The sequence below is a fragment of the Aquarana catesbeiana genome, linkage group LG02, assembly GCF_042186555.1.
Source record: "Aquarana catesbeiana isolate 2022-GZ linkage group LG02, ASM4218655v1, whole genome shotgun sequence".
Classification (NCBI taxonomy): domain Eukaryota; kingdom Metazoa; phylum Chordata; class Amphibia; order Anura; family Ranidae; genus Aquarana; species Aquarana catesbeiana.
The window spans coordinates 458,050,504-458,075,466 of NC_133325.1; the positions used below are offsets into that span (position 1 = coordinate 458,050,504).

General features: G+C 43.3%; 1 protein-coding gene across 4 annotated transcripts in view; it reads right to left on the bottom strand.

The window, feature by feature from the left end:
- Positions 1–9,341: 9,341 nt before the first annotated feature.
- The window catches only part of TMEM183A (transmembrane protein 183A), a 32,575-nt gene continuing 16,953 nt past the window's right edge, over positions 9,342–24,963 (bottom strand). For 2 of the 4 annotated variants that reach the window (XM_073615648.1, XM_073615647.1), the window contains exons 6-8: positions 23,195–23,275; positions 17,959–18,114; positions 16,089–16,340 (exon numbers count right to left, since the gene is read on the bottom strand). In XM_073615648.1, coding sequence (XP_073471749.1) covers positions 16,104–16,340; positions 17,959–18,114; positions 23,195–23,275 — 474 coding nt within the window. In that variant the 3' untranslated portion in view covers positions 16,089–16,103. Of the gene's footprint in view, positions 14,546–16,088; positions 16,341–17,958; positions 18,115–23,194; positions 23,276–24,963 lie in introns of those variants that run through there. The other 2 variants (XM_073615649.1, XM_073615650.1) reach the window with 2 other exon arrangements.

A 24,963-nucleotide genomic window follows, 5' to 3' on the forward strand; every position in this document is an offset into this window, starting at 1 on the left:
CTGGCTGTGTCCGCGATCGATGAATTGACAGATATCTGAAAGATTCATGTTGAGAGGCGGGGGGCACTTGTAAGTCAATGATCGCAAAGGCAGTGCTGCATTCAGTGACAATGAAACACTATAAAGCCCAGTCCTCGGTCAACAACTTCAGGCAGAGTGTTTCTAAGTGCCTGTATGATGACAAGTTTTTCCCTCCGACCAGAAGTTGTAACTATTCCAAGAGACTCACCGCTGCTCATCCCTGGATGTCCTCAGTTTGCTGTGCAGATGGATGGTGCTCACAGTCAGCTCTTGATTGACATATAACAGTATTTACATTTTAAAGAGTGGGACACAACCTTGGAATGCTGAACACTCTTTACTGGCCACAATTAAAAGTCACGTGTACATCTCAATGCTAAGCACTATTCCAAGAGCAATCGGTGGTTAGTCTGGCCTTCCTCCTCATAGGAGGTTGAGGCTCTGGCGAGTTCTCTCTGCTAGTTTGGTCCACTCTACATTCCAGGACTCAAGATACTTTTGCCAGAATGGAAAACTTCAAGAGCGAATAGAAGGGTGTGCAAGGGAACCTATCTGAAGGATGAACAGTCATGGTACTTTCAATCCCTTCATCCCCTACAGGAGTATTTTTGGTGGGAGACACCACCCAAGGCTAATGTGGTGGGGCCAGGGTGGCTGATTGTGGACAATCAGATGCTTAAGTCCATTTTTCTGGATCCGTGAGTACCTTCTCTGTTAAAACTCTGTTACTTTAGGTGCTTCAGACATCACCCTCCAGAACATTTCTTCATCCCAACCAGAAAAGGACATTCCGCTCAGAAGGTGGAAATTATATTATATGCCTGCAAAGGGCAATGATTCTTATGCCCCGTACACACGAGCGTATTTTCCGTCGGAAAAAACTTGGATGGTTTTTCCAACGGAATTCCACTCAAGCTTGGCTTGCATACACACGGTCACACAAAAGTTCTCTGAACTTTCAACTGTCAAGAACACGGTGACGTACAACACTACGACAAGCCGAGAAAATGAAGTTCAATGCTTTCGAGCATGCGTCGAATTGTTTCCGAGCATGCGTAGGAGTTTTGCACAGCGGAATTTGTACAGACGATCGGAATTTCCGACCGGAACTTTTTCTGGCCGAAAAATAGTGAACCTGCTCTCAATCTTTTGCTGGCGGGAATTCTGCCAGCAAAAATCCGAAGGAGCATACACATGGTCGGAATTTCCGACCAAAAGATCACATCGTACTTTTGCTGGGGGAATTTCCGATTGTGTGTACGGGGCATAAGTCCTCCCTCAGAGAGATTTAGAGGCTTTTATTCTCTTCAGTGTCTCATATAAAAAAGATTGGAGACTGGTGTTGAATTTAAAGAAACTTTGGTGGGAGATGGACATTTCCAGTTCGTATGCCTTCCTTTCAGGGCTCTATACCTCACTGATGACCTTTATGGAGGTCCTAATCTCTGTGTAGCCCCTCTGAGGTAATGGGGGTGCTTCTAATCCATCATTACTTGGATGGTATTCTGCACACAGAAACAAAAGGTGTTCTACACATGGCTGCCCTGTAGCAACAGGAAGTGACTGGAGCTGTTCTGTCCTACTTCTCTATTATTTCCCAGTACATTGTGGGATACAGAAACCTCCACTGCCTCTCTCCTAGCACTCAGCTAACACTTTATAAATGCTTTACCATAGTTGCCAACATTGCAAAAAAAATATGTGGGACACTTTTTTGGCTGTAGGCGGAGCTGTACAATAATTAGGGGGCGGGGCATTCATTTGTAGGCATGGCTTTGCAAAAACTGCAAGTGCGGCGCGCGAAAAATGTGCGTGGCTTACGTGAAATTGTGGGCGTGGCTTAAATGGGCATGGCTCAAGAGGGTGTGGTTAGAGTCTGAGATGAATGAGGGGGGGAGAGGGAAAGGGAATGACGGGACAGCAGCCCCAGATCCTACACAATAAAAATATGTGTATTCTAGAAAGTTTAACAATCAGCAGATAAAGATACTCCAAATGCCTGGTGTTAACGCTTCAATCATCCCGGCACCATGGTTGTTATGGTGTCAGGATGATTGAAGCGCATTATTTCTATTATTACATTGTAATATAAAATTAAATCATTCAACTCACCATAATGCCGAATCAGTGGGATCCCTGAGCGTGTCACTAGCCACGTTGCCTGCCACCAGCAGAGTCTGTCCTTGCATCAGATGCCCCCGGCAGAGTCTGTCCTTGCATCAGGTGCCCCCAGCAGAGTCAGTATAGACCCCCTCAGTGCAGACCCCCCTCCATCAGTGCAGACCCCCTCCATCAGTGCAGACCCCCTCCACCAGTGCAGACCCCCTCCATCAGTGCAGACCCCCCCTCAGTGCAGCCTCCCCTCTATTAGTGCAACCCCCCCTCTATTAGTGCAACCCCCCTCTATTAGTGCAGACCCCCCTCAATTAGTGCAGCCCCCCCTCTATTAGTGCAGACCCCCCCCCCTCAGTGCAGACCCTCACCTCATCCAGGAGCGGCCGGTGTCGTGTTCTGCCGAGAAAGTTCCCCTCGGCAAGTAAGTACCCCCTGTACTGCGCAGGCGCTGCGCCTGCGCAGTACGAGCCGGCGGAAATAGCCGAGCTGGGGAACTTTTCGGAAAGACACGGCGGCGCCGTGTGTTCAGTGGAGAGGGGAGGGGCCGTGCAGCTAAAGAAGCCGATTCATTGGCTGCACGGATCGAGCCCCCTTCCTCTCTCCACTGAGCACTAGGGGGAAGATCGAGCGGCGGCCGCCATTTTGCTGGAGCCAGCTGCTCCAAAAATGAAAAAAAAAACATTCCCAATTTTCCTGATGGAAATCACGATTCGGGACAGCCTCCAATCGGGACGAGGGTCCCAAAATCAGGATTGTCCCGGGAAAATCAGGACTGTTGGCAACTATGCTTTACTAACGTGCTGTAAATGCTATAGGTGTGGTTATGGTACACTGCTACTGTACCGGTCTGTACTGCTCTGTGTGTAATATTCATGGCAGGCATTGAAAGGTAGTTATGTGGTTTTAAAAACTGCTTAAATGTCACTTAAAAACTGGTATTGACGCATATGTGAACGAGCCCTGAACGTCTAGTCTGGACTGTTAAATATATAATTGAAAGGGTTTTGTTATATGAGTTTTATAAGTTGGAAAAAAATACCAGAAAACTTTTTTTACTGATAGCTTAATGTGCTGGCTGTTATCATTACTGTTATGCTCCGTACACACGGTCGGATTTTCCGACAGAAAATGTTCGATGGAAGCTTGTTGTCGGAAATTCCGACCGTGTGTAGGCTCCATTGGACATTTTCTTTTGGAATTTCCGTCACACAAAATTTGAGATCTGGATCTCAAATTTTCCGACAACAAAATCCGTTGTCGTAAATTCCAATTGTGTGTACACAAATCCGACGCACAAAGTTCCATGCATGGTCGGAATCAAGCTGAAGAGCCGCACTGGCTATTGAACTTCATTTTTCTCGGCTCGTTGTACATCACCGCGTTATTGATGTTTGGAATTTCCGACAAGATTTGTGTGACCGTGGTGTATGCAAGACAAGTTTGAGCCAACATCCGTTGGAAAAAATCCATGGATTTTGTTGACGGAATGTCCGATCGTGTGTACGGGGCATTAGGATTATAGAGTCACATCCCTCTGAAGTTTGACAAATAGAAAAGGGGTGGTTTTCCACAGTCCTGTCTTGTTTCTGTTGTCCAAATACACAAGCAAGAGTTGTCAGTCACCACATCTAAAGGTTGGTAGGTTGAAATATAATATAACCTTTCACATTTGGATTTAGATATGCAGAAGTCTCTGTCTTAAAACAATTAAAAAAAAAAAGTTTAGGCACCTCCCGAGAGTGACATAGCTTGTCCACCTCTCTACCTCTTGCACATTCCTGTTGTACAATGAAGAAGCCCATCATAACAATGGGGCAACAGGTGTGGGAAAGCAGTTGCAAGTATCAACAATACCCAGAAGAATTTTGCCTGGCAGAACTGCCACAAATTTGGAAATTTTGGTGTTGCATGTTAAGAGGCTGGTGCAGTTACACCGATCAGCCATTATTACAGCACTTCCCACCTAATATTGAGTAAGTTCCCCTTTTGCAGTCAAAACAACCCTGACCTGTCGTGACACAAATGCCACTAGACCTCTGATTGTACACTGCAGTATTTGGCATTAAGAGGTCAGTAGCAGATCCTTAACATTTATTTAATCACTTGCCTATTGGACACTTTTACCTCTTTCCTGCCCAGGTCAATCTTCAGCTTTCATTGCTGTCGCACTTTGACAACGGGTTCACACTGGTACGACACAACAGCCGTCCTACTTTGGATCTGACTTTACCCTGCAACTTGAAGCCGACATATGTCCGACTTTCAATGAACAGGGATCCGACTTGGATCCCCGCCAATATCAGACACTGCGTTTGGTATCAATCTTGAGGGGAAACTCCACGCCAAATTTTAAATAAAAAACCGGCATAGGTTCCCCCTCCAAGAGCATACCAGGTCCTTCAGTCTTGTATGGATCTTAAGGGAAACCCCCTATGCCGTAAATACGGCGTGGGGGTCTCCCCAAAATTCATACCAGACCCTTATCCGGGCATGCAGCCCGGCCAGTCAGGAAAAGGGGTGGGGACGAGCGAGCGCCCCCCCACCCTCCGAACCGTACCAGGCCGCATGCCCTCAAAATGCGGTGGTGGGTGCTTTGGGGCAGGGGGGCACCCTGCGCCCCCCCCCCACCCTGTCCCCATGTTGATGAGGACAAGGGCCTCTTCCCGACAACCCTGGCCGTTGGTTGTTGGGGTCTGCGGGCGGGGGGCTCATCGGAATCCGGGAGCCCCCTTTAATAACGTGGCTCCCAGATCCCGGCCCCCCACCCCATGTGAATGAGTATGGGGTACATTGTACCCCTACCCATTCACCTGGGGAAAAAAGTGTCAAAAAAAAAAAAAAACACACTAGACTTATTTTTAAAGTAATCTATTAGGCAGCTCCGGGGGTCTTCTTCCGACTTTGTGGGTCTCTTCTGACTTCCTTGTGAAGTCACCGCCCAGGGCATGATGGGGCGGTGACGTCATAAGGGGCGGGGTCACCGGGTGACATCGCCCAGTGACCACGCCCCATGCATATATAAGTCGTTGCGCACCACGCACACGGCATTACAGCGGGAGAGAGCGTCATGTCAACATTGGAAGAAGATCGGAGGGAAGAAGACGACATAGAAGACCGGGCCACCGCTCGCAACAGAGCGGGCAAAAGAGCAGAAGATAGCGGAGGAGCCCGGCAGAAGACACCGGAGAGCGGGAGGAGAACCAGAGAGCGCGGAGAAGTCGGAAGAGACCCCCGGAGCTGCCTAATATATTACTGTAAAAACCGGTCTAGTGTGTTTTTTTTTTTTTACACTTTTTTTTCCCCCAGGTGAATGGGTAGGGGTACGATGTACCCCATACTCATTCACAAAGGGTGGGGGGCCAGGATCTGGGGGCCCCTTATTAAAGGGGGCTCCCAAATTCCGATAAGCCCCCCGCCCGCAGACCCCGACAACTAACGGCCAGGGTTGTCGGGAAAAGGCCCTTGTCCTCATCAACATGGGGACAAGGTGCTTTGGGGTGGGGGGGCGGCAGAGCGCCCCCTGCCCCAAAGCACCCACCCCCCATGTTGAGGGCAGGCGGCCTGGTACGGTTCAGGAGGGGCGCGCTCGCTCGTCCCCACCCCCTTTCCTGACTGGCCGGGCTGTGTGCTCGGATAAGAGTCTGGTATGGATTTTGAGGGGACCCCCACGCTGTTTTTTCGGCGTAGGGGGTTTCCCTTAAGATCCATACAAGACTGAAGGACCTGGTATGCTCTTGGAGGGGGAACCTATGCCGGTTTTTTATTTAAAATTTGGCGTGGAGTTCTCCCTCAAGATTCATACCAAACACAGTGCCTGGCATTGGCGGGGAACCAAGTCGGATCCCTGTTCATTGAAAGTCGGACGTATGTCGGCTTCACGTCGCAGGGCAAAGTCGGATCCAAAGTAGGACGGCTGACGTGTGCACCAGTGTTAACCCGGCCTGAATGATCATTGCGTGGCCATGCAACACTATATCCAAGCGAATTTTTTTTTTTTTTTTTGGAACAGAGCATTCTTTTGGTTGTATTTAATTGCCACTGGGTTTTATTGTGTTTTGCTAAGCAAACAAAAAAAGAAAATTTTGAAAAAAAACAAAACATTTTTCTTAGTTTGTCATAAAATTTTGTAAAAAAGTAACTTTTCTCCTTCAGTGATGTGCGTCGATAGGCTGCACTGATAGGCAGCACTGCTGCACCTGATTATCAGTATAGATTTGCTAGTCATCTGCTCTTCTCTCCTCACGCACTGTCAGCGTGAGGAGAGGAATGCAGATAACCAGCAAATCGTGTTTACGATGTGATTGGACACAGCTGACCACGTGGTAAAGAGCTGCTGTGATTGGCTCTTTACCACACAATCTGTTATCAGCAATAACACAGTGATCACACAGATGCCTGCAAATGCACGCCATATGACACCCTCCAAACAATGGGCGACTTTGCTGTAGCCGTCATTCGGCTATAATGTGGTCATGAAGAGGTCCATTTTCAAGGTGGGGTCTCCATGGATCGGACTTGTTTTCCCAGCACATCCCACAGATGCTTGATTGGATTGAGATTTGAGAACTTGGAGCCCAAGAGAACACCTCAAACTCGTTTTGTTCCTTTAACCATTGTTAAACATTTTTTGCAGTGTGGCAGGGTACATGATCCTGCTGAAAGAGGCCACTGCCATCAGGGATTACTGTTTCCATAAAAGGGTGTACTTGGTCAGCAACAATGTTAGGTAGATGGTACATATCAAGTAACATCCACATGAATGGCAGTACCCAAGGTTTCCCAGCAGAACATCACCCAAAGCATCATACTGCTTTCACTATCTTACCTTCTTCCACTACTGCATACTGGTGCCATCTCTTCCACAGTTAGGTGATGCAGACACCCAGCCATCCACATGATGTAAAGGAAAACACGATTCAGCAGACCAGACCACCTTTTTTCCATTGCTCCCTGGTCCAGTTCTGATGCTCATGTGCCCATTGTAGGCCCTTTCAGCTATGAACACAGGTCAGCAGCCTCAGTTCCATACACAACAATCCATGATAACGATCAACTTTAAAGACAACATGATCATTTGCTACCTAATATATACTTCCACCTTTCAAATGCCATTGTATTGCGATACTGTAGTCAACTTTATTCAATCAACCAGTCAGTGGTGATAATGTTATGGGTGATCAGTGTGCAATTGCACTTTACAGTATATCTGACAGCAATTTTTTTTTTTTTTTTTTTTAGGCTCAAATACATATGGCATTAGTTAACCCCCTGTCACAATATGTAGCTTACCATGCATATGTGTTTTTATGCGTTGATTCGGTCTTAGGTCAGCCTTTTCGTTTCAATGGGCTACCCTACATGTGACAAAGAAGCTCAAGTATCTTTTTAACCACTTCACCCCCAGAAGATTTTAGCCTTTTCTGACCAGAGCACTTTTTGTGATTCGGTACTGCGTCGCTTTAACTGACAGCTGCACCCCTAGTGGCCGCCTTAGAAGCTAACGTAACATGACGGCGATTTGCCTGCCCGTGCCATTCTGCCACAGCATGACTACGGCGGCTGGTCAGGAAGCGCTTAAAGGATAATTTCACCTTTTGGAACATGTTCCACCCATATTTAGGGTGGAGCAATTAACATGTTCCAGCACCTGCAGCCTCCCCACCCCACCCACAGAGAGCGAGCAGGCATCTTCTCCAATGCTTGCTGTCACTGTTTGGGAAAAAAAAATGTGGCCGTGCTGCAGGAGTCATGCATGGTACCCACGATCTGTTGATCGCTGGTGCAATACTTTTCCAGTAAAAATAATAATGCATCTTTTTTTTTTACCTGTAAAAAAGATGTTCATTAATACATTTTTTTTTTTTTTTTAAAGTGAAGTTCTCCTTTAAGCTTTGAGCATACTGGGATGCGCATCTTGCCACATGTTTTTGATGTGCAAAACTGCGAGTCTTGCTTGCCATGAATGGCACCTCAAGCGTAAGATACATTTTTTGTGCATTTCACAAGTGTGAATGTAGTACAAATCTTATCTTGTAAATGGTAGTCTGACAAGCTTCACATTCTGCTGACATTTACAAAAGTATTTAAAAAAGCTTCAAACGGTTTTGAGCACCCTTTGTTTCAAAGATGAAATTATAGATCTCACAGTAGACCTAAATCCAGTCAGTAAAATCATAGATTTTTACCATGCTGTACTTTGAAAAGTTGTTTTCAATCCCCGGAAACAGAAGCTTTCAGTAAAGGGTCCTGGTTTAGACAATTAATGTTATGGGTTGACACCTATTCCAAATTGTGCTCCTGTATTTTCATCCCATCACATATGCCTCTGGCAGAGACTGCAAACAGACCTGAGGATATACACTAAGTAGATATGGTTCACTTATGTCACTATCTGGAAACCAGTGTAGAAGCTCTGGAACACAAACTCTGGCTCTTTTGCCCTTTTTTTGGGGGCCTCTGTAGATAGTATTCTGCATGTTCCTGATGCCCTGTAATAATAGTAATTTCTAGCAGTCTCATGTAATGTGTCAATCTAGGTCTTCCTAAAGCATGTTCACCATTAGTGTCAGTCACTGACCATCACTTTTAGAAAAGTCTGTAGTGCTATAGAAGCTGATTGGTTACCATGCGCACCTGCTGTAGGATTCTGATAAATTCCCCTCACAGGATTTTGTGGGCTAACATTTACGAGAAATTGTGTTAGCCCTGCTCAGCTGTCTTTTGGTAAACTACCGAACGCCTCCCCTCATCTCCAACATGGAGCGTAACTGCTCTGTAGTCCAGGATAAGAAGTGGATAGGCTAAATAGGCGCTCAAAATGCCACACAGTGAAAAAGACACAGGATAGCTCTAAACTACTGAAAAAAGTTATTTTGTGCATTTTTTTGAACACCTATTAAAAAATATAAATGCGTTTAGTACTATATTTACCCCTGCAAAATAAGAGAAGTTCATGGTTTTTAACTGAACCTGTTAGACACTGATGAAAAAAGGATCATTATGTGAAGGTCAAAAAAAAAAAAAAAAAAAACCAAACGTTCAAAGCAAACCTTCCTTTTTCCCTTGATCCAGTATATTAAATGTGGTTAGAATAAAATAATAAGAATTTAAAAACTGCACTTGCTGACAATCCAGTATAGTTTCTTTTTGAAAGGAAATAACCAGCCGAGATGTTTTTTTTCACAAAATGAAAGCTCAGTCAGGAATAAAAAAAACATTTTTTATTCTGCATTTATTAGCACACCTTATCCAGCTTTCAAAATGAAACAGTGAATGAAAGGGTTTATTCTCGTGTACATCTATGAAATATTTGATTACTACATTGTTGGTACAAAGACATACACTTCTGAATAAAATAAAAGTATATATTTTTAAAAAAATAATTTTTGGGGGGGAAATCAATACAAGAAAAATTATCAATAGGGGATGGATTTTATTTTCTGCATATAAGCTCAAAAAAAAAAAAAAAAAAAAAAATGTCCAGTGCCAATTATTACATTCAATACAGAAACACTATAGCCACTGAAGCAATCATGGTATGCAATACGGTGCGTTAGCAGCATATAGAAGACAGTGTAGCCTAAAAGACCCTAAAAACCACTGAAATAAAAGGGGTATTCTCAACTGCTTACTAAAGCAGTGCAGTAACCAACAGCAACCAAGTTTAATATGTTTTATTATATGCATTAACCTATTGATTAAAGCAGGCCATAGATATGATTTTCTTTCTGGCAACCACGTGTTGGAGGAAAGAGAAATGCTCTATTCCCCAATCAACAGTCAGGAATCCCCCTCATGGAGCTATTGTGGTCTCCCGGCATGCTGGTTGTACCCAAGTCGATCGATGGATTGACTTTGGAACCATCTATATGCAGGCTGATTGGCTGAACCAGCCAAGATTCAGACCATCTTTGTCCAGCTTAAGACAGGTTATGTCAATATTTGTGGAGATTCATTTTAGTTAATAATGTTGTAAATACAAGTGCCAAGCTTGCAGAAACAGGTCTGGAACTTTTGGACAAATTAAAAAATAAGCAGAGAAGAGATTTCTCCACACTGTACTCAAACTACATACCTAAATGGCAATGAATGATGTTAGGTAGTTTAAGTGAAACTAAAGTTGCCTATACTTCCTCTGCTCCAGCAAATGGCCTCCCTGGAATCAACTACCCTGCCCGTCTATCTACAGGGTTAAGCATCTTCAGTCATCTTGACTGGCTGGCCCAGGATGATGCAAGAGCATTGCATGAACGGCTCAGTATACATTATAAAGAAGTTTGCTAGCAGGCAGGTAGAAGGAGACATAGTATGCCTCTTACAGTATGTAATAAATAACCTTCCTGCTTGTAAACATTTTTTTTCTTCACTTTAATGCTAGTCATACATGCTAGTCCTTCAGCCCCTGGGCTGAACAAGAGAAATCTAACAGATTCCTTCAGCCATGCTAAATAAGGTGGATGGAGGAATCTTCAATGCCGGCAATTATTCAGACCGGCGCAGTGCTTGCGGCTGTCTGAATACCCCAACAGTGAATGCATCTGATTGGATAATGCAGCCACTATTCGGCTCACAGGTTTCTACCTGGCTTTTTCGAATTTTCAATTGCAGTTTGTCGAGCCAGCTTACATTTCAGCTGATTCGTCGGGAAATGGCTGAAATTCCAGCCCTGTATGGCTAGCTTTAGGTTAGATTCAGATTTCTGTAGTACTTGCACAATGCATGCACCTTTTTCCATTCATTTTAGGGTTTTAGGCAGCACATTAAATAAATTTGCTGTCTTAGCACAATGCACAATAATAGGCATACTGGCTTCATTGCAGAGATGGTACAGGTGGAATGGTCCCATACTGCATAATAACCCTGATCCTTTATCATCTCATTAACGTCAGTGTGACTAACAAGCATCTGATTTAGGGCTGGTTCACACCAGATGCAATCCAGTGCATTTTTTTCCTGCATTAAACAGATGGACAGTAGGTTATATGAGTTTCAGTGGCCTAATTCACATCAGTGCAGTCACTAGGAGAAAAAAAAAAAGTAGAAGCTGCTGCATTTTTTTCTGCACTGAACTGTACTGAAAGAGACAAAATGCATCAAAAACACATATGTCCCATTCTATGCCATAAGATGATAAACCTTCTGTGTGCAGCAGCCCCCCCCCCCCCCCAAACTTACCCGAGCCCCATCTCGATCCAGCGATGTTGCACTTCCTCATTGGCTCCTGCTGCTGACAAAGTCAGTGAGCCAATGAGGAGAGAGGGGGGAGGGCCAAAACGCAGCTCCTTGTCAGAATTGACACACAGAACAGCGGCACAGGTGCCCCCATAGCAAGCTGCTTGCTGTGGGGGCACTCGGCAGGAGGGAGGGGCCAGGAGCTCCGGCGAGGGACCCTAGATGAGGAGGGTCTGGGCTGTTCTGTGCAAAACCACTGCAGAAAGCAGGTAAGTATAAAAATTTTTTAAAAATAACAAACGAGACCCTAAAGTAAAATGTAAAGTGTCCTTTTTTTTTTTTTAATAAATATCAAACATGTTATACTTACCTCCTATATGCAGTTGGTTTTGCACAGGGCAGCCTGGATCCTCCTCTTCTCGGGTGCCTCTTTGCTGCTCCTGGCCCCTCCCTCCTGTCGAGTGCCCCCACAGCAAGCAGCTTGCCATGCGGGCACCTGAGCTTAGCTGCAGCTCAGTCTGTCCATTCAGACACGGAGCTGCCATTCGGCCCACCCCCTCTCCTGATTGGCTAACTGACTGATTGATAGCCGCAGGAGCCAATGGCGCTATTGCTGTGTCTCAGCCAATCAAAAGGGAGAGAATCGAGGGACAGCCGAGGGACTCGTGGACATCACCGGACAGGGAGGGGGCACTGAGTGGGGCTGCTACACACAGAAGGCTTTTTATCCTAACGCATAGAATGCATTAAAAGGTAAAAAAACCTCCTGTCTTTACAACTCCTTTAATATCACTTTAGGATGGAGGAAAAAAACCCAGACATCTGGAATGCATACAGACTGTTTTTATGGTGTGAACTGGCCCTTAAAGCGTAGCTGTAAAGGCGTGTATGCTAATGTAACTAAACCTACTTCTCTTGTTTTCGCTTCTCAGGCAAGGAAGAGCTCAGGGTGTTAAAGTGGTAGTAAAACCCTTGTAATGATTTATACAGGTAAGCCTATAATAAGGCTTACCTGTGGGTACAGTAAATATCTCCTAAACGTGCAGCAGTGATGTCACTGGGGCATGTGCACTGCGCTCTTAATGGACAGCATGCTGGATGCAGTATGCCATATGCAGTAGTGACATCATAGCGGTTCGGCCAGTCAAATGGCCACAGCCTGAGAACCTAGGAGGAAGACCAGGTGATGATGGAAGCCCCGAGGGAGCCATACTAGCACATTATGGTCCTAACTTGCAGGGAGAAGACTTTTTTTTATTTCTTTTTTGCGGTTTACTATCGGCTTTAAATAATACACCACTTTCTACCAAAGACTAAAAAAACTTAGTGCTGATTTGAAAAGTTATTTAAGAGAAGTTTGACATCGCACTAAAATAATTCAAAGAAGACCACTATGATGCAGATTTTTCATCATTCAGTGCATTCAAAAAAACTTTTCTAACCCATAAAATGCTAAATTCCAGAGTCACCTGCAACAACTGGGTTTTCTTTTGAAGCTTCCTTGCCGACATTGTTCTTCTAAATTCAGACAGAAGTCTATGGAAGTTTGCTAATCTACTGTAATACTGCAGCTTCCTATTTACAAGAAACACAAGTGTGAAGACATTCCTACTGCCATGACAAAAAATAAAAATTACCCTGCCGAGGTTAAGACATCACTGGTTAACAGAAAGATTTTAATCTTTCTCCATTTGCTCAACTTCCTAACAATTAAAGTGTTATTGAACTTAAAATGTATCTAAACTCAAGAACACAATTGGAAATACTGCAGTGTAACAGTCCTATGATAGAGCAGCTGTATACATTTTTTTTTCAAAGCTATTTTCCTTTATTCTCACATAGTGATCCTGCCAGTAATACACTTCTTGTCCAAAGGTGACAAATGCCCACTTATCAACATTGTTAACCTTGGGTCAGGAAGTGTATTAGGACTACAGAACATCATCCCCTTCCCTCATCTACACAACACAGGGGAGTGGGGTTCTGCAGTCATAAGAGGTGATCTAGCCAGGGCTGATAACACTGCTTAAGATTTCGTTGCAGCAGAGCACAGAATGTCACAAGCTTGCTGGATTTCTGGCAGGATCAAAGGGTAGATTTTTTTCCATTTATCAAACAGATGATAAAAAATGTAAAAAGTTAACAGACCAAAAAAAAAAAAGGAAGAACCAACATCATAAGTTCATGATTAGGGTTTACTTAAATTAATGAGCCTAATATTTATAGTAGGCATAATGAAAATATATTTGCTTTAGAAATGACCAGGCTCAGAGGTTGAACACATTAATTTCACGAACAATGCTATATAAGCAATAAACTGATATTTTTTGCAAACAAAATTAGATATTTGCCTTCAAAAAAACTTTCAAGTTTACACTTAAACATAACGTTTGTCGTGCTTTGGCACTGAACTGTAAAAATGCCTGTTACATCAAAACCCAACTGCAACCAAAAACTTTTTTCTTTTATTTTGGATAGAACGGTGAAGAATTAGAACCTCAGATTATTAACCCTCGTGTTTCTGCTAGGCCAGGAAAATGATGGGAAATGTCTCCAATAGGTACAAAAGCCAAAAAACTCAGTGGACAAAGTTTACAACTTCTAACATTGTGTTTATTGCTTTCAGTGTCTTCTTGTTCCAATGACAACCGCTCCCCTCTTTTCTTGCACGGACATCAAGATATGGACAGGAAGTGGGCTTAAATATTCCCAACAGAAGAAAAAAAAAAAAAAGAAAATTGGCTTCGATAGACGTCAAGTATTAAGGAAATTCTGTACTGAAGTAATACGGGGGCTTCGATTGCTGACAACTACCAAGAAGATTAGCTGCTTGTCTTTTACTGGTCTTAACACTTCCTGGGTCATTGACCAGAAATCAGCATAACAGTCAAGCAACTAGCATTTTCAAAAGGAGAGTTTAGCAATGGCAGCTTGTATATTTTTTTTAGTACAGGTTTATTAAACAACCCTGTAATTTACAACATTTTAGTGTTGGTTATTTCCTTTGGTTCTTAGACTGGCGGCTACCAGAAAGGAGGTCTCAGTTGAGATACTAAGCCTTGGTTGAGAAAGGATATTTAGGATGCCACCAGTCAAGAAGATGGACGCTATGGACAGGATCCAGAACGATTTGTACTCCTTGTTCTCCACGAGGCTTCTTGCCATTCAACAATGGACAGTCTTGGAAGATCAGTCGCACACGATGATGCCTCATGTCAGTACTGACGTTTATTGTGAGCTAAAACAAAAATTTAAATTAGCTTCCAGATCAACACAAAAAACTGAGTCATATTTCACGATAATGAGATGTTCATGTGTGCTGTGGAGCTGTAAAAACTTGTACAACCTCACACACAATCTCTCAAGATTTTTCGGACAGGTAAAGCCTTGGTTCTTACTGAAGTTTGCCTGTCTCTCCCTGCCATGTAATTAATCATACTGGTGAGAGAGGCTGCCCCTTATAGTGATCAGCCAATAAGAATGTGTGTGTGTGTGTATAATATACACCTCAAACCAAAATTGTTTTTTTTATCTTTTGTTAGAAAGAGAAGTATTGCAAAAGCTTTTTTGGCCATACTTCTCTTGTGGGTCACCAGAGTGCTCTTACTTGTGCACTTCTGTGACCCAGGATCAGCTGACAGCAGGCTAAAGTTTGCTGTCGGCTGACATCACAGAGCCATCCAAATTTTAGTGTTTGGATCCACCTAGATGCCTTACAGGGAGCTAGCTCAGCCTGTCAGTGTGCCGCTGGGAGCCTGAGCCAGCCACTCTTACCACCTATTCTGCCCAGTGCTCCAGTATGTGCTGGGGAGGCAGAGCAGAGAGCGGTGACTGACTATCATTGCTTTCGGCTCAGAGCAGACCCGAGAACTGAGCAATCAGCAATCACGTGATCACTCATTTCCTGGGCTTAGAGGCAGCGGGGGTCAGCTGCAGCATCGGAGAAATGCTGCAGTAGGTAGGCAAGTATGTTTTGTTAATTTTTATTTGAGTCAAGACTACAGACAATAATTTACACACTTGCCAACCAGGCTTTTTCTGGCACTTTTTGTTTACAAGTTTAAATCAGTATTTTTTGCAAGAAAATTACTTATAACCCCCAAACATTATACATTTTTTTTTTAGCAGAGAACCTAGGGAATAAAATGGTGATCGTTATAATTTTTTATGTCACACTGCGAATGCAATTTTTTGCATGAAAAAATACACTTTAATGAAAAAACAAAACAAAAACAAAAAAACAAAAAACAAAAACACAACAGTAACCCCAATTTTTTTTTCTATAATGTGAGAAATGTTATGCCGAGTAAATAGATACCCAACATGTCACGCTTTAAAATTGTGCATGCTTGAGGAATGGCGACAAACTACGATACTTAATCTCCATAGGCGAGACTTTAAATGCTTTTACAGGTTACCTGTTTAGAGTTAGAGTGGGTCAAGCACTAGAATTATTGCTCTTGCTCTAACGTTCGCGGTGATACTTCACATGTGTGGTTCTAATACAGTTTACATATGCATGCGCAACTTACCTATGCGTTCACTTCTGCAAACGAGCACAAAGGGATGGGGGTGCTTTAAATTTTATTATTTTACTTTTTATTTTTCACTTTTACACTGTCCCTTTAATTTTTTTGATCACTTTTATTTCTATTACAAGGAATGTAAATATCCCTTGTAAAAGAAATAAGAATGACAGGTTCTCATTATGAAGAGATCTGGGGTCAAAGACCCCAAATCTCTTATTCAACTTTTAAAAGAAAAAAAAAAAAAAAAAGAATAAAATTTCTTCTAGCCTAGACTGGAAGCGATGTCATGACGTCACTCTGGTCCTCGAAGGCCATATTGCAGATGTCAACTCTTTGATTGCCTATGGGAGCATTCGGCCGCACCGTCGGATCGTTTCTCGGTTGAGCCGGCGGAAACACCAGCAAGCAGCATGGGGTGTTGTGAGACGTCCCCTCACGTCGCTTCAGAAACTGTTCTAGTGCCTCATGAGCTGCTTGGATAGTTTTCTCAAGAAAGCCGGCCACCTGCAGAAACAAATGGTATCGGGGTTATGGCTGATATCTTCAGCCACAAACCCAATAAACCACTTGCAAACGGCAACTATATATATGTATTACGGTCAGCAAGTGGTTACAAGCCGTAAAAGTAAACAAGTCAACCCAGTCCTCTCTAGAGGCAAGTGCTATGAAGTAATTTATTTTCAAAGATCCTCAAAAAACACAATAAAGTCCCTAGGATTTCAGTCAGTTTCTAACAGTTCAGAACATAGGTCCTCAAACTTTCTAAACAAAGGGCCAGCTCACTTCAAGACTTTGGAGGGGCTAACTGACCAGTAGGAGTAAAAAAAATGCCCAAGTGCCAGTGGGAGAAAACCACACCCCAACCTCCATTGTCAGTGGGGGTAAAAATTGCCCTAGGGTTGGTGGTTAGTGAGAGTAAAAAATGACCTAACGCCTAGGAAGGAAGAATGCTGCCCTGTTACTGATGTCTGTGGGAGAAATAATGCCCCATCATTAGTATCAGTGGGAGGAATAGTGCCCCATCCTTGGTGTTAGAATGATGAATAGTGCCCCATTGTTGGGTGTCAGTGGGAGATATAGTGCCCCGAAAGCTGATTAAAAGCAAGCAAAGGGTCGCATCTGGCCCACAGCTGCAGTTTGAGGACCAATGGCTTAGCTACAGATGTAAATTAGAACCTATATTAAAGCTGCTTTGACTGCTTGCTCGTAAGACACAAATACTTTGTCATGCAAAGTCTGGGAATATATTTACTTTAAAAGTAAACTTCATAAAGAAGGAACTGAAACCAAGCCATCTCTGCTTTGTGTTAACAATAAAGGCACTAGAGGCAGCAAATGTGAATGGGCTTTTAGGACTACAGCAGATCCCACTGATGCTGAGCTCCAAGTGCCCACATAGCCAGACCAGCGGTCCAAGGATTTGAAATCCACACTATTCTCTGTGCAGTATCTCTGGGACAGACCAAAGTGACAGAGAAGAGCAGGAATTTCGAATCCCCAGTCCAGCAGTGTGGGCATTGACAGCTCAGCATCCCCGGTGGTAAGGGGGAGGGTGGTGGGTAGTTCACTTTTACAATTCTTTTTATGGAGAGGTGAACGTTTTAAGCTGCAAGAACTCAGTCACTCAACCCACCTATATAAAAAAAAAAAAACAAAAAAAACCCAAAAAAACAGCCTACTATGGGATTTTTTAAAATCATACTTACCTAGGTGGGTGCAGCATAGGCACGGTGCTGCATTTGTCCCCAGCGCCTCTAACACAGAGATTCAAGCAAACACTGCCAATCGCTCGGTTCCCAGAGCTCCCTGAGCAGAGAACTAGTGACTGTCAGTCACCAGCTCTCTGCTCCCCCCCCCCCCCCAAGCTTTGGCTATACTTCTCCTTTAAGATCCACACATACAGCATTACCAAAGCATAATTTTCCCCTGTATTGTTAGCATCATGAGTCAGTATGACTTTGTAATATGCCTGATGTAACATAAGCCACATTAGAATACTACACAAAGTCAAACCAACAACGTAAAAAACTTGTGCAGTGTATGACAAGTTTAGACATACATACAAGTGCTTGCAGGCAAGACTTTCAGTGCAATGAAAGAAGTAATAGACTAGACTACTTACATAAGCTAGTGTCATGCCCATGACCACGGGGATGAAGATAAAGTTTAAAGTAGTAATCTGAAGTAGTAAACAGTCTTGGTCAGGGTTATAATGGACTTCTTTGTACTCGGTGGGAGGCTGCAGATAATTAACACAATGATTCTTCTGTTTTAGAGGCTAAATAATAGAAAACAGAAAACTTATGTGATCATATGTACTAACTAAATGTAAACTGGTCTTTTTCAGTAAAGCACACAGATTTAAAAGCCAGCTGATTTTGAGAGGAAAAAAAAAAAAAAAAAAAAAACCACACACACGCACACACACACACACCCCTTTCATGAGAGAATGTATAAGCTACCATTGCTGATTTTTTCAGAATGCTAGTGGCCTGGCTGTCATACTGATGCTCATTTACAGCATGCTTGTGGTTCACAAGTCATGTAACTAGACATGGACTGGCAAGCATTTTCAGAAAGCATCCAGCAATGAAAGCCACTGTACTTTGATAGCTACAGAGTTAGGCTTCTTGCCAGGGGCGGCCTAACTATTAGGGGCGCCACCCCCTCTCTCCAGGCCACCTGCTATATGCAATAGAGTCATGCATACCATGAATCTAGCCATGGCCTCCGCGGCCACCCCCTATTCATGCGTCCAGCCCCTTTCAGGGCGCCAGGGGCATGAATTACAGCGGCCAGTTTTTTTTTTTGAAGCACCCGATTAGAGCAAGAGGCTCCAATAGGCTTCAAAATAGGGTGGGCTCGGGACACAGGGAGTGCAACTGGAGCCCATCCAGGTATGTTGCAACAGCGAATGAAAAGTCGCTGTAACATTGATCCTCCTCCCAGCCAATCGGGAAACGGGTCCGATACCCTTCACCCGATTGGCTGAAAGGACAGGCGATCTTACTGGACGCCTAGGAGGAGGGGAGGAGACACACGGCGGATGTGAGGAGAAGAGCCGCTGGCTGATGCCTGGTCCCTGCCGATGCCAGATCCCTGCCGCTGCTCCTCAGATGCCTGCTGCCTAGATGGGGTAAGTGGCGGTGGACCAACCAACCGTCAGACGGGGAGAGGCAGGGGGGTGGGATTGGCTTTGGTTGTTTGCCATCGCCGCGCCCCCCCCCCCCCCCCCCCCCAAACGAAAAAACAAAACAAAAAAAACAAAAAACGCCACTGCTTCTTGCACACGATACTACTGTTTGAGCATCTATTTTTTTATGTATATATTTGGGTGCATTTTTACGCATATGCATTGGTGCATTTTCGCACGCATCCATGTGAGCATATTCTCATGTTCACAATATGTTAATGGACATTTGCGCGCATGAGGCATAAATTGACCAAAGATGCAGATTTTTTTTTTTTTTACTGAAGAATACACGGCTCTTGTTTACACGCCTGTGTGCATAGGCACATTACAATTAATGGGCTGTATTTTAGCTCAGTACAAAAATAAGCTATACTGAGTTTTTTCAAGCTGCAGTGTGCAAGAGGCCTAAGGGCACTTTCACACTGAGGTGCCGGCGGTAAAGCACCGCTATTTTTAGCATCGCTTCACCGTCTTTTTAGCGGCACTTTTCGGCTGCTAGCGGGGTGCTTTTAAACCCCACTAGCGGCCAAAAAAGGGATTAAAAAGCACCCGCAAAGCGCCGCTTTGGTGGCGCTGCCCATTGATTTCAATAGAGAGGGGCACTTTAGGAGCGGTGTATACACCGCTCCTAAAGCACTTCAAAAGATGCTGCTTGCAGGACCTTTTAGCGTCCTGCCAGCGCACCGCTCCAATGTGAAAGCCCTCGGGCTTTCATACTGGAGTGACAGGAGAGGCGCTATTTTTAGTGCTTTAGCGCCTGTAAAGTGCCTCAGTGTGAAGCTTTAGTGTGTCTGGCCTTACGTTGTTGGAGGGTGAATGGGAAACAATTACTACAACACACATATGTTCCCTAAAATGTTAAACAGCTACTATAACCTTCATGCGTGATGGTTCAGAACACCAATTTTGCTTCACAAAATGTCCCCAAAAGACTATCGACCACTGCTGAAGATGCGAGAAGGAAGGGGGAACCCAGTTATTTATTTGGCTGCAGTATGCTGCTATACAAACCCAATGGCTGGCAGGCAATACCCAAGACTTCTCTCTTACCCAATACCTTCAACATCATACCGCCCTACTTGGGAAATTCTACTTTATGTCTTTGATCATGCATATGGTCAGCACAGCTATCATGTGTACCCCAGTTTGTTGGTGAACTAAACAAGCAACCACTTTGAAGGACTGGTTCACAGGACTGAACAAAGTAGCTTAAATGAAGAAACATTAGTTCAGCCCAAGAAACACAAACTAAATACACTTTGACATGGGCATTCTGGATACGCTACAGAACAGAGTATAAGAGTAATGTCCCTATCCACATGAACTATACCAGAATAGTTACCCCATTCTTGGTGTTGAAACAGGACCCCCCCCCCATTCTATAAAGTACTTGCTACTTTCAGGACAAAAGCCCATGGGACTGCACCCAGATGGCCTGGGCAGGAACTGGGACCTCAGCGGGTAGTAATCTGCTAGACCTGCCTAATGCCCATATTATGCATCCCTCTCCCCTCTCATTCACCCATTTTTTAAGCTCCTTCAACCCAAGGGGATGTCTTTTTTTTATTCCTTTCAGCTCCACTCTTGAACACTCCCCTGGTTATTCTTTCTTCTATCTATGGATGTCACCGCTTTGCCCTTCCACCTAATCAATTTAAAGAAAGATTTGCATTCAGTAACAAAATACAATGCATTCTCTAATTGGTACCCGAGATGAGCGGCTGACCTCCTGTGTTCACAACACATCAGGCCAGCTACTTAGCACAGGACACTGACTAGGTATGGTATGTGCAAGATGGACCAATGTAACTATCCAAACCTGTAATTCTTTAAGTCTTTAGACTGCACAGAAATTAACAATTTTCACAATACAATAATTTTAAAAGAAAGTTTTGAGTGCACTGAAAAAAATGCATTACTTTAACAGTAAAAAGTAATGACCAAGGTATTACTGACTCAGTAAGCTCATAACAGAAATGTAAAATTTGCTGTGATCCATAAGGGTTATAAAAAGTGAGGAAGCTCAGTTATTGACTATAACTTTCCAGAGCACTTTAAAGTGTCGTTTGGGATTCTAAAAAAATCCCCAAACTTTTATACTCACCTATGTAGATGCAGCATCAATCCGATGCTGCATTTGTCCTCTGCGGCCTTTAAACTGAGAACTGAGCGATCAAAGATTGCCGATCTCTCTTTTCTCAGGTCAACTCTGAGCACAGAGAGGTGACTGTCAGTTGCCAGCTCTGTGCCTCTAGCGCTCACTGGAGTGCCGAACTGGGGAGAGGGCAGGAGGGGCATGCTGAGAGGCTGAGCCAGCTGCTGGTCAGGCACCAGTGAGGATCCTGACATTGTTGGGATCCCTGCAGAGCCTGGACTGGCTCTGTGATGATTCTGGGAGATTTGACCATACTTCTTTAAGGCAAAACTAAACCCACTGATTTAACAGTTTCCCAAAAACAGTTACATCCGAGGCATGCCATGAATAATAACCACCCACAGCTGCTTGTGTTCTCAAGCAAACTGTCAAGCTATCAAATGGCTGGTGTCATAACTGATCATGTGTGCAACAACATGGCAACCACAGATCCAAAATAGGCCAAGATGGCAGCTTTCTTGGCTGTAAAGGATAGGAGGGTTTATTTCCACTTGAACAGGCACAAAAAACACTAACCATGTGTAATAACTCTAAATGCTACAGGAGCAGAACCTGTAAAAGTGACTCTTAAGTAGGCCATACATGGGTCGAATTCCAAACTAATTTTCTTTCGTAAATCAAATATTTTGTACGTTGTGAAGATTGCCAGCCACTAAAATTATTTTCTGTAGCAACATAAGGTGAAATTGAAGGCTTGGTTAGTCGAATTCCTAAATAAATCGTGGCACCATGCCATTAGATCACAAAACATATTTCGGATTTTCAAAAGAAAATGGGTTTGGAACTTGCCCCATGTATGGCCGGCTTTATATGGGAAAAGTTTTGGGCTGCCAGCAGCAGGCCCCCAGGGATTTCTAAACGTTTGGCTATTTGCATGTTCCAGGTCTGTGAGTGACCTAAGAAACTGTAACAGTGTCAGAACCAGGTAAACTTGTTCCAGACCAGCATGTCAGACAGTACTAAAGTCAAAGCATCAGAATGACCAGGAAAATAGCATTATCAAAGGAGAGTTTAGTAGTGGCTGCCTTCATCAATCTGTCATGACAGGTACACTGTGGGAATGTTAAACACCAGCTCAAAAAAGCACTTACTACTCTTAATACATAAAAGAAAAAAAATCCTATTGTACTAAAAACTACAAATGAATGGCATGCAGAAAAAAAAAAAAAACCTAACCAGTATTTTATTTACACTAGAAAGAAAAACAAAACAAAAAAAATCAAATATTTAAACTGAGAAAATGTACCTTTTTGGGAGAAAAAAAAAATAGGTAAAGGTAATTTTTTAATTCATGGCAGCAAAGCATCTCAGAAAAGTTGGGACAACAAAAAGCTGCAAAGCAAATGGTACTAATAAGGCAGAGCTGGAAGAATATTTTGCAATTAGGTTAATTGGCAACAGGTCAGTAACATGAATGGGTATAAAAAGAGCATCTTAGAGAGTTAGAGTTTCTCAAAAGTAGGTAGGTTCATCCATCTGTGCAAAGCTGCGTCTAAAAAAATTGTCGAACAATTACAGAATAAGGTTCCTAAATGTAATCATCATCATCTACAATATCATCAAAAATGACAAGAATCTGGAGAAATCTCTTTATGGAAGGGATGCCTTTGATATTTGTGCCACTCAGACAGCACTGCATTAAAAAAACTGCCATGATTCTGTGATGGACAAAAAAAAAAAAAAAAAAAAGAAGGGGGGAAGAGGGGTATGTTGTTACGCCATGGTAAACATGGCCCTGTCCTGACCTTTTTAAAGATGTGTTACTGCCATCAATTTCAAAATGAACTTCCTTTTTGTAAATGGTACATATTCTCTGTTTAAATTTTTGATATGATTTCTATTTTTTATTGTGAATAAAATACGGGTTCATAAGCTTTGCAAATCATTGCATTTTGTTTAAGTTGATTTTACACAGCATCCCAACTTTTTTTGAAATTGGGGTTGTATCAAGCAAAGTACCGTAATTCTACTTTGATGCAAAATAAAATACCATTGTATGTTATTCCATACCGGTTTCTTAAATTTGAAGTAAAAATCCCACAATGACTCAGGCTTGTTTCCAGTTACTTTTCTGCACCAGAAGAGTAAACACTGAAAAAAAATACAAAACAACAAATGTCTTAGTACATATTAAAAGAAAAAATATATTACACAGCAAAATCTACACATTATCTAGCTTATTAGAACAGAGAAAAATACAAGAGTAAGGCAATCCAACAACAGTACATAAACATATAAAAAGCTCCTGCATCATTAGCATTATTTAGCTCATTACCATCGTCTAAAAAATTGCTCATTCACACCTTTTTTTCTTTTCAGTTTCTTTACTTATCACGCATCTGTCAATCCATTTCTAGCACTTGATACTGTTTAGGCAGTGGGTGAGCTGAAGGGAAACAGTCGCTCCCTCTAGCGCTGAATGACATCTAGAGGAAAATTGGTCCTGGCCAGCAATGCTGTTCTGGTAATGGAGCGAGAAGGCAGAGATGGAAAACATTTGAATGTTGAAGCATGCAGCGACCTGATGACTTTTTCAATTTACATGAATGGGAAAGCAGAGGTCAACCCTTGTATACTAATCAAATGCGGGGATGTTATGTCACTATATGAATGGGAGGGCTGACAATACCGCAAATTCAGCAGTGGGACTGTGGTGTTGTCTGCCCAGTACAGGAAACGAGTCCACATTAGAAGGGTTGTCAGGATCAACAGGTAAATACTTGACAATAAAGGGACATTAACGCAGATCTTCATCTTGAAAGGAAAGCGCCCTCCAATCCACTCTTTAAAAACAAACCCCACCATGAACCTCACTTGCCTAGGTAAATATCGTGCACTGTGCTCTCTGGGATATGCACATCACATACCCAGGAGGTATAGCCCTTCATTTAGAAAAGGAGGAGAAGGTGGCCTAGCATTGAGAGGTCCGCTGGCTGAACTCAGAGGAGCCAGTAGGCTACCGATGACGTCACACAAGAATATGGTGGTCCGGGACTGAGCAAGAGCAGAAGAGAAGAGAACCTCACCAGAACAATGCTCGTCCACTGGGTAGGCGAGTATCTTAAATGTGTAGAACAATGTGTGACTTACCTGAAACCAAAGCCTGCAATGTAACCGCTGTCCCCTCTTCCACGAAGCGTCCATCTTCCTTCCGGGTATCACGGCTCCGGTGCTGTGATTGGCCGGAGCCGATGACATCATGGCACAATGTCCTTTAGAAAGCGCATGCTCGCCGTTTCTTAAAAGGAGTCTAAAGTGCGCCTGCGCTGTTGTCTACGACGCATGCGCTGTAGACATCAGCGATCGCCTTTTTTGTAAATATCCCCTAAACCGTGGAGGTTTGGGAGATATTTCGAGCACCTACAGGTAAGCCTTAATCTTAATCCTTTAAAGAGGACATATTTAGGATTGTAATAATAAATTAGTACAAAGCAAAGTAGAAAAGGCTTTAAAATAAGCCTATGGAAATCTCTGTTGCTGCAGGTACTGTGGAGGAATTCATTCTCAAGGTTTGCAACAGAGGTACTGAAATAACAGCACCTCTTCCCTTGTTTTCTCTGACAGCAGGGACTTACCAGATGCCAGTCTAATATAAACAAACATGTTGTAAGCTGATAGAAATAACTTCAGAGTGTGTTGTGTTCTTTGAGGATAAATTTACCCTACAATGCCTACAGCTACAAAGCTCTTTTACTGCTTGTTAAAAGTACACACACAAACGAATATCCATAATCTGGACAAAGCTGCACTTTAAGGGATGGCATCGTTTGGTTTCTCTT